We start from the raw sequence: 13647 nt of genomic DNA, 5'->3' as shown, positions 1-13647 counted from the left end.
CTGCCTTTCATGCTGGCATGGGTTGGATGGTTTGACAGAGGCTGGTTAGGCTGAAGACTGCACCAGGCTTCAGTGCCTGTTTTGGCTGAGTTTTTTACAGTTGGATACCCTTCCTAACACCAACCATCCAACAGAGTGGACTGAGTGATTTTTACATGGCAACAACACTGGGAGGTTATGAGAAAATGTTAGAGAGTACAAATGTGAGCACTACAGTTTGTGAGGACAAATGTGAGTACAACAGTTAGTGAGTGCAAATATGAATACAACAGTTAGTGAGCACAAACATGAGTACAACAATTAGTGAGTACAAGCGTTATTGAGTACAACAGTTAGTGAGTGCAAATGTGAGTACAGCAGTTAGTGAATACAAATGTGAGCACAACAGTTAGTGAATGCAAATGTGAGAGCAACATAAAGCAAGCACAAATGTGAGTGCAACATTTAGTGAGTACAAGTTAGTGAGTACAAATGTGTGTACAAACAAAACTGAGTATAAGAGTTAGTGAGTACAGATGTTAATGAGTACATCAGGATGGTAATTGGCAGAGTCAGAAAGGTTGCTGATGTTTTTTAAGGAATGCAACATGATGCAGGGTGTAGCCTCCAGTGATCAGCCAGGGTGAAGTGGAGTAATACAGTCCATAGTGTATAACAGTAGGGAGATTGTGATGAGAGATAATTCTCTCTCTCTCTAAATGTGAACATCACCTATCAAAGATAACATTCTAAGACGATCTGGTGGTACCTAATAACAGCTGGGGTGTACTGAGGTAAAGTAGAATATAGTGTAGGGACAGTGCTCTGAGAGAGCAATCTTTCCTTGGATGTAATACTAGTCTATCACAGGTGCATGGCTCAGTGGTTAGAGCGTCAGGCTCACAACCATGAGGTAGTGAGTTCGATTCCCAGACTGGGCTGTGTGTTGTGTTCTTGAGCAAGACACTTTATTTCACATTGCCCCAGTTCACTCAGCTGTAGAAATGAGTTGTGATGTCACTGGTGCCAAACTGTATTGGCCTTTACCTTTCCCTTGAATAACATCAGTAGCATGGAGAGGGAAAGCCAGTATGCATGGGTGATAGCTGGTCTTCCATAAACAACTTTGCCTGGAGTTGTGCTTTGGTGGGTAGCTTTCTAGGTGCAATCCCATGGTCATTCATGACAAAAGGAGGTATGTATGTATGTATGTATGTATGTATGTATGTATGTATGTATGTATGTATGCATGCATGTGTGTGAGTCTGTGTCTGTCCCCCGATCTCTGCTTAACAACTGGTGCTGGTGTGTTTACATCCCTGTAACATAGTGGTTTGGCAGAAGAAACTGATAGATTAAGTACCAGGCTTTAAAAATGTCCTGAAGTTGATTTGTTCAAGTGGACTTCTTCAAGGCGGTGCCCCATCATGGCCACAGTCAAATGACTGAAACAAATACAAGAAAGTATATTCAAAGGGTGTGTATTAGTTGGAAAACTTTAGGGAAGTAAAGTGAAAAAGCTATGTAGTGTTAAAAAAGTGAAATGTATGGGAAGTTTAAATAAAAGATTGTTACAATGAATTATCTGGATTAAAAAAAATCCTATTTGAAGTAGATGTTTCATGTTAGGGAACATTTCCAAACTGGACTACTTTAATTATTTGTTTAAGGATAGGTGCCATTCACTGGTGCAGACATATCTCAAAGAATTTAAGATGTTGAATTGAAGTTGTAGCATTGGCAAAGAAACTTTGGATGGTGAGCAGGATTAATCAAGTCCTCTAAGACAATATTGAAAAGGTTGTATAATAAATATCCTATATAGGTAAGATTGAAGAAGTTTCAGCATATAGATTATGAATGTACAGAATTAAGGGTATTAGAAACTAATCCAAACCTTAAAGTTTACCAGGGCTGATGAAATATGAGTCACACAGGGCTCTTTACTCTTTTACTTCTTTTATTTGTTTCAGTCATTTCATTGCAGCCATGCTGGAGCACCACCTTTAGACGAATAAATCGACCCCAGAGCTTATTCTTTGTAAGCCTAGTACTTATTCTATCTGTCTCTTTTGCCAAACTGCTAAGTTACGGAGATGTAGACACACCAGCATCGGTTGTCAAGCGATGGTGGGGGGGACAAACAGAGACACACAAACATACACACACACATATATACATACATACATACATACATACATACATACATATATATATACAACAGGCTTCTTGCAGTTTCCTTCTACCAAATTCACTCACAAGGCTTTGGTTGGCCCAAGGCTATAGTAGAAGACACTTGCCCTAGGTGCCATGCAATGGGACTGAACCTCGAACCATGTGGTTGGTAAGCAAGCTACTTACCACACAGCCACTCCTGCACCTACATATTTAAAAGGCATGGTAAGAACCTTTAATCCAAGAGATAATATACAAATGAAGCTCATAGACAGGTAACTTTACTAAGAGGTTTACATCAAAACTTTAACTGATGGCAAAGTTGACAACATTGCTTTCATCAAAGTTTTCCCAAGCAAGGCAGTGCCCCAGCATGACCACAGTCAAATGACTGAAACAAGTAAAAAATAAAAGATAAGTGATCCTTGGAGAATCTCAGTTGCTGCCAAAGGTGATCAATATATGGCAAAACTCCAGCTAATTTTTAGTCAAACCAAAGAATGCACAAAACAAATACTTTTCTGTATTGATGTGAAGTGAAATGCAGTACTGAGACAGGAATGGTCATACAGGTACCTGAAAAGTGATTGGATTTAGAAATCAGAAAGAATCTATAAAGACTCAGTGGATGGGGCACTTTAGGTAAAAAAGATGAGATTGGTGTGATGTAAGTTGTTTGGAATGGTAATAACTTTGACTTCTGTACAGAGTGAAGTTAGTGCTTTGGGTAAACGTATAATGTCTGTCTTTAGAGAAAGAAACATTGTAGTGAATTTACTCAGTGAAAGAAGAGAAATAATTGAATAACTGTTAATAGTAAGATGAATCTATGAAATTGTTAAGTTTGTTGGTAAACTTAACCCTTTTGGTACCAACCCACCTGAGCTCACCCCTACTTCTATTATACAAATTTCCTGTTTTCAAGTAATCTAAACCAAAACCTTCCATTAAAATTCCATGTCAATTTATCTTCCAAAATCCAGGTTGACAATCATAAAGTTATTTTATTAAATTCTTTATTTTCAAAATTAATAAAAAAAAAGAGTGTAGTTCAATAGAAATATGGTAACAAGGGGTTAAAGGAATTGAAATATGTGACTTTTAATCATGGTGATATGGTTACTACTTACCTGGATGTCATTGATATAACATCCAGGTTTGTGAGATGAGTGATTAAAAGGTAGTTTTTATGTATGTACTAACTCCATTCTTTGGTGAAGTTAGAGTAGAAGATGTAATTATAACTTAAAAAGGAAGCAAACATAATAGGCACTTATGTTAAAAGGAGTAATGAATAGCTGATAACATCAGGTGTTTTGTAGTATAGGTAAAAGCATTTCATTATGTTGAAAAAGGGATAAGAAAGCAGGATTCAGATAAAATTAGACTCAGAAGAAAGCAGAATCTGTAGAATAGGTCTGTAGTGGCACAAGCAGTCAGCACCATAGTGGATGAGATCTTGCAGCAGCCATTGCCATCTCTGAGACTGGAGCAAGACCTCCCCTGCATCCATTTGCCATGCGCGAGATCACAACAAGGCTCACAATGGAAAACTATATAAAGGGAAAACCCGATTCAAATCTTTCTCTTTTGGCGCCACCTTCACAGCAGCACTGGCTGAACACCACCACTGGCTGGACCTGTCTATAGGTTGTATCCCCAGAGGCAATGCACCCGCACTAACGGAGCTACTGCACAACGCACACAGCTTAAGATGGTCACTGAGAGCAGCACACTTCACCTATCCTGTAAAACCTGTAAATAAAACCAGTTGTATATAGCATTTGTACTTGAAGTCTTCTCTCTTCGCCTGCCAGAAGCCTGAACAACATGAAGAACAAAAAGATGATGGAAGAAGACAATATTCTCCCAATATCATAAACCTTGCCTTCCATTATCGGTCTAAAGGATGCAAAATGAAAAAGAATAAGAAAGATTGAGAAACTTGTCAAAGCTGTTATGATGAGATTTTGTCATAATAACATAAACTGTATATTTATTTTGATAGAATGTGTATATAATCAACTGCCTTAACCAATTTTGTAAAGTATCCTTTCTTTCACTTTCAGCTAAAAACAGGGAAGAATGAGTATGAAAACCGCATCATTCTTCTGCATCCACAAAGAGAAAAATACATAGCGATGCTTGCTTGGTTGGTCATACGAACTACAGCAGTTCTTTCAAATAAACACATGCAAGAAATAAGTTTAAGAGGATCTCTGAAACTTGCATCTCAAGCTGACATATCATCAAAATTGATCAGCAAAATACCAGATTTTATCAATATGGATATATTTGCGAAATATGTGCTCGGGAAGAAAAGGATAAAATATGAATGTAACATTGATTTTGTTTTATTTTGTTTTACATATTTTCCCATATATTTCTTGACTGTTTCTTGTTTTATTCATAGATGGGAAGAAAATATGTGACTTTTAGCCATGGTTACTACTTAACCTGGATGTCATTGATATAACATCCAGGTTTGTGAGATGAGTGACTAAAAGGTAGATTCTATCTATGTGCTAACTCCATCCTTACTTGCATGGAGGAGTTTTTGCACAGAGACTACACAATAATTGTAGTAACAGGATTTGAACACAAATGTATGGTAATTTGTTTTAGTTCTTTTATTTCATGTATCATTGGATAGAAATAAAAGTCACTATTTTGCAACATTAACACTAACTTGACCTATAATAATTAAAAACAACAGTGATTAAATGAAATGAGGTTTTCTATCAAAGAAATCATCCTTCACACTGATAAAGTTCTGTTTTATTAGAAGGAAACCAACCTTTGACATGTAGCATTGTCAACCAACAGCTAAAGACTGTTTATCATGAGTAACAATTATGAAGAACTTCATTTAGTTCCTAGCTCAGAATGAGGTTTTATTTCTTTCAGGTAGTTGACATGGTATTGTTGTATAATTCTTTAGCTATGTAAATTGTTTTTCCTTTCTGAAGCGAGATAGGATAGTTGTTTCTGTTTTGTGACAGTAAGTAATGTTCAATGTAAAGAGTAGAATGTTCAGTTGAAATTAAAATTTTGTATTATATATGTATAAAGGGTTTTTTCATCTGCAGAAACATTTCATCACAGCAGCTTCATGGCCAATTACATTTAATTACTAAATTGGTATGATGCCTGAAGAAAACAGCATTTCATAGATTGTAGCAGACAAAAATCATTTGCTATGATCTGTGTATGCATTTATGCACCAAGCAGGTATATAGGAGGTCCTCTCAAGGCATGTAACACAGTACTGGCTGTTCTAACAAGCCATCCACATTAAGCTGGATATAAATATTGCCTTTTGGTACTAATGCTGCTTCTGTAGCTAATAATTAATTATGGTAAACCTTTTTCTCAGTCAGAAATTAAACATATTAAGGTTTTTCTTATTTGCAATAAACTTTGGTTGTTAGTTTGAGTTGGTATCTGACCACATGAAATAATTCTGCTGCATGTTAGAATGTTAAAAAAGATTAGTCTCAGTTAATAAAAGAGAAAAATAGCAGAAAGATGGAAAAAGTAAATTAAGATTTTATGTACAACTAATTTTCTTTCATTACTTGTACCATCAAGTTAATGAACAACTCCTAGTGACTTGTTTTCATTGCCTTCCTATTGAAATTTTTTCAAGTTACCATCTTACTATGTGTATAAGTTCTCCACTTATGTTCTGACTCTGTACAGAAACTGAACAAATACCGCAAAGCATTTTCCCTAAAGCTCTAACAGTCTGGCCAGTCCACTGCTTTGTACCTGTATTTGATTTTTATTAAATCTGGAAGGATGAATGGTGAAGGTGACTGTGGCAAGACTTGAACTAGATGACCTGGAATAGATGCAAGACATTATCTACAACACTAATGATTTTTCCAATTTGCTACCTTTACAATTAATTTTTGACTAAAACAAATTACAATATTCTTTCATACTTTGTTGCTTATTTCTTTTCATCTTTTTTTTAGGTGAATTTGATAAAGAATATGCTGAAATGATGAAGAACCAGCCTCAGAAGTTTGAGAATACAGAATCTGATGAAGAACAAATGAAGAAAATAAAAGCTATAAGCTCCTCAAAGATTTCATGGATGCATATATTTTGTAAGTGTTTATTAGTTGATTATTATTAATTTCCATTTGATGTGGATTCAGAACATAAAAATGCAAAATTAAATATCTCAGAACACTGTCCACTCTGCAGAGTGGTTGGTGTGAGGAAGGGTATCCAGCCGTAAAAACCATGTCAAAACAGACAGAAAAGCATGGTGCAGTCTTCCATATAGCCAGCTCCTGTCAAAACGTCCAACCCATGCCAGCATGGAAAGCAGACGTTAAATGATGATGATAACAACTGTACTCTACTTACAACTCTACTAAACTACTTTTATTGAAATCCTCACAAATCTTAATTTAAACAATTAAGTCATCCACCATATCTAACGGTATCTAATAATGGATAAATCTATTATTACCTTTGTAAACTTCACAATGGCATCTTCTTATTGAGCAATCAAAATCTAAGTAATTGTTGTACACTTTTTCGAATAATACAATTACCACTAATTATTAATAGTTTGTAGAATTTGAAATTAGTATAATTATTACTTTCATATTCAAGTTTTCAATTTCTGCCAGGTCACTGGCCAATGTCTGCGAGCCTTATCATTTGCCTTTCCAATATGTATCAGTATAATCCTATGGGCTGGAGTTTCAGGTGAAGATAGTATTGCTTCACAATCATCAGATGGAATCATCATGAATTGAAGTCAAACACTGCCAAAACAAAAATAAATAATAAAAAGATGGCTGCTAGTGAAGCTTTGCATGCAAAGCGTTTTTGGAAAGGAAAATCAGGTTATATAAAGAAAAATATTTTAAAAAATAACCCTTTTTTTATCTTTCTTGAAAGGTTTTGCATGCAGTAGTTTTGTAACAGCCATTTTGGGTGGGTAGGTGGGAGTTGTTAACGTTTGTAATGTGCCTTTCTGATGAGTATAAAGAATTGTTAGCTTCACATGAAACTCCAAGTCTTATATCTTAGTATAACTGTTAATAAGGCATGGCTGTGCAGTAAGAAGCTTGCTTCTCAACCACATGGTTCCAGGTTCAGTCCCTCTGCACGGCACCTTGAGCAAGTGTCTTGTACTATAGCCTTGGGCCAACCAAAGCCTTGTGAATAGATTTGTTAGATGGAAACTGAAAGATTCTTGTCATGTATATATATATATGAATGTATCTATGTGTGCATTTTGTGTCTGTGTTTGTCCCCCTCGTCACCACTTGACAACTGCTGTTCGTGTGTTTACATCCCCATAACTTAGCAGTCAAATTATTGAAACAAGTAAAAGAATAGTTGAGTGCTTTTTGTTTTTTTCACTAAAAATCATAAATTATCTTTCATATGTGTGTGTGTATGTAATGAATATTAAATTTCTATTTTACCCAATATAAGGAATAATTTAATAAAAATAAAGTGATGTGGGTGGAAGTGAGGTAAGAAATTACACATAACAGTGCCAAATTGAACACAGCATATATTTATAATAATCAATATCTTTGCAGAATTGACTTCTTCATGTTATTATTATATTTCTTGAGCAAACTTGAAATACTTGCCAAAAATAACCTATTTTCTATTTATTCCACAGCTTACTTGGTTTCTTTGTCTGATGAACTTTACCAAACTATTGTTTCTGCTAATGAAACATTTCAAGAAGACACTTCTGAATCTGATGAAGCACCAGAATCATTTTATAAAACTTTCATGTATTCTATGCCACTTGATCAGTCTATAAGGCTACAATATACTAATACTTATTCCTTTCTTAGTAACAATTTTCCATTATTTTCTCGGTATTGTTCTACTATTAACATTCCGGCTGAAGTTGAAGAGTTGGCTGTCGCATTAAATAATATAATGGAAGAGGATCAAAATATCATATCTGAATCATTGAAAGCTCTAAATCTTGAGAATTGTTCAGCAAAAGGTTTATTACAAGATTCCCTGAGTGTAAATCATAAAGTTATCTCTATGTTCCCTTGGTCCTTACCATATCCTAAATCTGAGGAAGTATGTTTCCAGTGGTATAGTCCCTTATTTGAGTCTCTGTCTCGAAAAAACTTACCAGATGATTCTGAGTCAAACAATATGCATCTTCTTTGTTCCATGACTAAAAAAACTAAACAAGATGAGTACTACTGCTACACAAACAAATTCATATTGCCACGCAAATTTGCTGTTGATCTTTACAAACGGTATCAGTATATATTTTACTGTTTTTATATCTAGCTTCATATTAATTGATTTCTACTTTGAACATAAGATAGAAAATAGTGGTCTATTTAGTGAAAGCATAATAAATGAATGAAATATTTCAGTGTATCATCATCATCATCATTTAATGTCTGCTTTCCATGCTGGCATGGATTGGACTGTTTGATTGAAGACTGGCAAGCCAGGAGGCTGCACCGGGCTCCAATCTGATCTGGTGAAGTTTCTACAGCTGGATGCCCTTCCTAATACCAACCACTTTGAGAGTGTAGTGGGTGCTTTTTAAGTGCCACCAGCACAGGAGCCAGTCAGGCAGCACTGGCATTGACCACACTTGAATGGTGCTCTTTACATGCAACCAGCACAGGTGCCAGTCTAGTGGTACTGGCATCGGTCTCACTCGAATGGTGCTTTTTATGTGCCACTGGCATGGATGCCAGTCAGGCAGCACTGGCATTGGCCTTGCTTGAATGGTGCTTTTTATGTGCCAGTCAGGTGGCACTGGCATCAACCATGACTACAACTTCGATAATTGAAGGTGTACTTTTAAATGGGCCAATTGTACGACATTGGTATTGGCCATAGCTACGATCTCACCTGGCTTGCCAGATCTCCTCAAGCACAGTATATATCCAAGGGTCTCAGTCACTTATCATTGCCATTGCTTCTGTGAGATCCAACACTCGAAGGTCATGCTTCACCACTTCATACCGTGTCTTCCTGGGTCTACCTCTTCCACAGGTTCCTTCCACTGTTGGGGTATGACACTTCTTCATACAGTTGTCCTCATCCATATGCAACACATGATCATACCAGTGCAGTCATCTCTCTTGCACACCACATCTGATGCTTCATATGTCCAACTTTTCTCTCAGGGTGCTTACACTCTGTTGTGTGTGCACACTGACATTACACATCCAGCAGATCATACAAGCTTCATTTCTTTCAAGCCTATTATGTCCTCAGCAGTCACAGCCCGTGTTTCACTGCTGTGTAGCATGGCTATTCACACACAGGCATCATACCAGTCTACCTTTCACTCTGAGTGAGAGGCCCTTTGTTACCAGCAGAGGTAGGAACTCTCTGAACTTTGCCCAGGCTAATCATATTCTAGCAGCTACGCTCTCAGAGCATCCACCCTGCTACTGAGTTGATCATCTAGGTAATGGAAGCTATCAGCTACTTCTAGTTTTCCCCCTGGCATATGATGGAATCTGTTTTCTGCACATTTTCAGTGTTTATTGCCCCTGTGCATCTGCAACACACAAAAACTATCTTCCCAGTTAACCTTCCTTTCATATTACTGCACCTCTTATGTCTCCATAGCTTACACTGGGTACATCTTATGGAGTGTCTACCAAGAGGACTCAGCACCATCCCACAGCTCCAAACAGGCACAACACTGGATTCAGAAAATTTCCATCGGTCATAGGCAAGGATATATGGCCCCCAAGAAGCCTCGATCTCAACCCATCGGATTTTTTTTGTTTGGTTCATGGATTTGATGGTCTGCACTATTGAGGTCGCCATGCAGCTCACAGCAATGTGAACCTAGGTGGATGTGGGGGCCAGTTTCATGATAGGGGACAAGGAAATTAAACCATGAGAAGGGGAGGGTCAGAGCAAGTTCTTGTAAAAGATCTACCTGGCTTCTCACATCTAGTAAGGGAATGGGAAACAGAAAAAATAAATTATTAGTAGGAGCTGCAAGAGATAGATAAGTGTGATGAGGTGTCTGGAGTATGAATTCTTTAAACAACACAACTCTGTTCATTTTAATTATATACTTTTGACTCCTCCTCATTTGAAAAGCACCCGATACACTTTGTAAAGTGGTTGGTGTTAGGAAGGGTACCCAGCTACATGAGCCAAGCCAAATCAGACTATGGAACCTAGTACAGCCCCTGGCCTTGCCAGTCAGCATGAAAAACGGACATTAAATGATGATGATGATGATGATGATGACGATGATGATGATTTTAACTAAATTATTCTTACATGTATACTTTTTCACTTTCGATTTATTGTCAACAAAATTGCTTACTTAAAAGTTATTTTAATTTAATTTTGTCAGCATCAAGAAAGCCATACATATGAAGGAAATAACTGAAAAACCTTTGAATCCTAAACACAAAAAACCTGTTCTCCATTCAAAAAAGTCATTTGGTTCATTTGCTTCAGATAGTGAAACCCAAGACAATCAGGTGACTCTACTCAATGAACACTATTTTACATTATCTCTTTAGCTATATCGAAAATTTATATCACCAGCTTAACCCTTTAGCATTTAAACTAGCTGCATCTGATTCAAATCTTCTACATGTTTTATGTTGGCCAGATCCAGCCTCTCTTACATTTACCTGACAATGTTGTTCTAAAAATAAGCAATCGCATTATTGAAATCTTGAAGCTACAATTTAATGCATGTTTAATTCAAAGCAATATGAATAAACAAGCATTATATTTGATAGAGTAATCTGAATGCAAAAGAATTAAATAGTTTCTCCTCTGCTTCTAATTCTATAATCTCCAGCTGCTAACAATAAATGCAACTTTGCAAAAAAACTAATAATAATAAAAATAAAAATAATAATAATAATAATAATAATAATAATAATAATAATGATAATAATAATAATAGCTCTACACCACAGATTTGCTCTACAGCAAATATTCTACTCAATACTGCAAATTTGTTTGTCAGTTGCTTAACCTTAACCAGTTGAGCATGTCCCTTCGTGGCTGACGATATGTGCATCTTTGATCACAAGCAGAAGTAGTGGGGGAGCATCATAGCCATGTGTTGAAATGAATTCTTTGGGCCCTGATGTGATTGTGGGATTCAGAACTGATGCCACTTAATATGAAAAATGGTGCACAGACACATGTGATTTCATTAAAGCAGAAAGGATAATAAGATATTTATGCTTTTTAATAATGATTTTTAATTAAAAACATATTTTCATTAACTTAATTATTTTTCAGAAACATGTTTTATCAATTCTGCAAGAAATTCAGAAATTATTTGCACCAGCATTGAAATCCATCATTTCCCAAGTAATTATTGTTCCTTTATAGTATTTGTTGCATGTATGTTAACTCTTTTTACAAAAATGTGTACATAAGAATTATCTGATGAAACTATGTAAGATTTCAAATATTTATTATTCATGCAGTTACTGTCTCAGAATTATGTAATTTTTAAAATTCTATTTTCATATACCAACAAATGTACACTGTTGCACATACATTTTAGTAATTCATTCATTACTACTTCCATACATACCAGAAGAATGAAAATAATGTTAGTTGTTAATTCAGTGCAAATTCATTTCTAGTTGGCTTTTTAATGCTCTGTCATCATTTGACAATCCTTTTTCTATGCTAGCATGGGTTGAACAGTTCAACAACAACAAACGAGCCAGAGGACTCCACCATGTTCTATGCTTTAACTTGGTTTCTACAGCTGGATGCCCTTCCTAATACCAGCTACGTAACAGAATGTACTGAGTGCTTTTGTACGTGGCACCAGCACCAGTGAGGTTGTCAAGTACCTACAAGATAAGACTTCTCAGTTGAGTAGAGTATAGACCAGAGAAAGAAATTTGTATTCTCCATATTTTAAATGTTAGAGGGAGAAGAGTAAGTGTGCTGCTGAAGGGGCGAATACATAGCTTGCCTGGAAAGTGAAAGAGAGATAGAGAAAGGGAAAGAGAAGAAAGAAATGTGAGGTCTAGATACAATGTGAATATAAGACAGAGCAGGAAATGCTCTGAGTGAAAATAGTGTGACAGATGATGAGGGTTAGGAAATGAGGTAGACACAGAGGATATCAGTTCAGTGTAGCAAGAAGTGAAGAAAAAGATGAGTTGAGAGGGAAGACCTGACAGAGCCTGAATCCTGAGATGAATGAGTCTTCTCAAGCACAGTATAATGTCTTTCATCTCTATCCCCTGTCATCTTCTCTGAGAGGCTCAACATCTCCAGATCAGTCTTCATCCCGCATCTTCCTAGATCTACTTCTTCCACATGTTCCTTCTATGTTCAGTGATCGGCACTTCTTTATACAACTCTCCTCATCCATCCTCATCACATGACTGTACCAGCACAATCTTCTCTCCTGCACACCACAGCTGATGCCTATAATACCCAATTTTTCTTTAAGCTCATTTGTAATTTGTTGTACATGCTACACTGGCATTGCACATCCATCAGAGCATAGTTGTTTCATTCCATTCAAGTTTTTACATGTCCTCCACATTCACAGCCATGTATCATTGCTGTTCATCTAAAGGCTTCACACAATCTGCCTTCCATCCTGACAGAGAGGCCTTTTTTTACCAACAGAGGTAAAAATCTCTGAACTTTCTCCAACCAGTTTGCATTCTTCATGCGACAAAAATGTTAAATTACTCTGATTTGTCTATTTTCTCCATTCCCATACCTTTGAGTGATGATCTTTAACTAAACCTTTTGTAGCTTATTACTCTGTTATAGCCCATTAGGAATTAAAGCATTCCCAAAACACGCCATATGTTATAGGGTCCCTACAATCCTACTAGAAGTTCAGGGCCCAAAACCATATACACTTCAATATCAGATGTTCTAATAAATATCAGAACAGTAGATAGATAAATGTATGCAATATTTAGTTTCATCAATTTAATTACATATACATTCTCTTTCATGCAAAGTTTAGAAAATTATACATTTTTCTTTCCTCAACAGATGCCATTTGAAGAAACCAACTTAAACCACCTCCTGGAACTCTTTAATGTTAATGTGGGGTCACACCTTATTACTGGAGAACTAGCTGTTTGGTTAACTAGTCTTGTTTTCAATGAAAAAACTTAAATGTAATTGCTAATGTTATCTGAATAAAATGCATACAATTATATTTTAGTATTGGTACCTCTCTGTTGCTGGAAAATATGATGGTATGATCAAAGTGTCTGAAAAGTGATCAATTGTAAGTGCATAGATACAGATAAATAAATATACAAATTCATTCATATTGATGAACAATCAATTAAAGGGGATTCATCAACATCATCATTATCACCATCATATAGCGTCTGTTATCCATGCTGGCATGGGTTAGATATTTTGAGTGGAGCTGGTAAGCCGGAGGGCTTCACCAGGCTCCAGTCATCTATTTTGGCTTGGTCTCTACAGTTGAATGCCAACCACATTATGTGTACTGGGTGT

At 36.3% G+C, this 13647-nt stretch overlaps 1 protein-coding gene across 1 annotated transcript in view; it reads left to right on the top strand.

The window, feature by feature from the left end:
* LOC115210519 (cilia- and flagella-associated protein 54-like) overlaps positions 1-13336 on the top strand; it is a 229776-nt gene extending 216440 nt beyond the window's left edge. Inside the window, exons 58-63 of the mRNA XM_036502203.1 lie at positions 4224-4491; positions 6135-6269; positions 7817-8423; positions 10514-10643; positions 11425-11496; positions 13168-13336. Of these exons, the coding sequence (XP_036358096.1) occupies positions 4224-4491; positions 6135-6269; positions 7817-8423; positions 10514-10643; positions 11425-11496; positions 13168-13293 (1338 nt within the window). The 3' untranslated portion in view covers positions 13294-13336. The remainder of the gene's footprint in view (positions 1-4223; positions 4492-6134; positions 6270-7816; positions 8424-10513; positions 10644-11424; positions 11497-13167) is intronic.
* The last annotated feature ends 311 nt before the right edge of the window (positions 13337-13647 follow it).

This window comes from Octopus sinensis, linkage group LG4 (genome assembly GCF_006345805.1).
Source record: "Octopus sinensis linkage group LG4, ASM634580v1, whole genome shotgun sequence".
Taxonomy (NCBI): Eukaryota; Metazoa; Mollusca; class Cephalopoda; order Octopoda; family Octopodidae; genus Octopus; species Octopus sinensis.
This window is presented reverse-complemented; position numbering and strand designations above follow the sequence as displayed.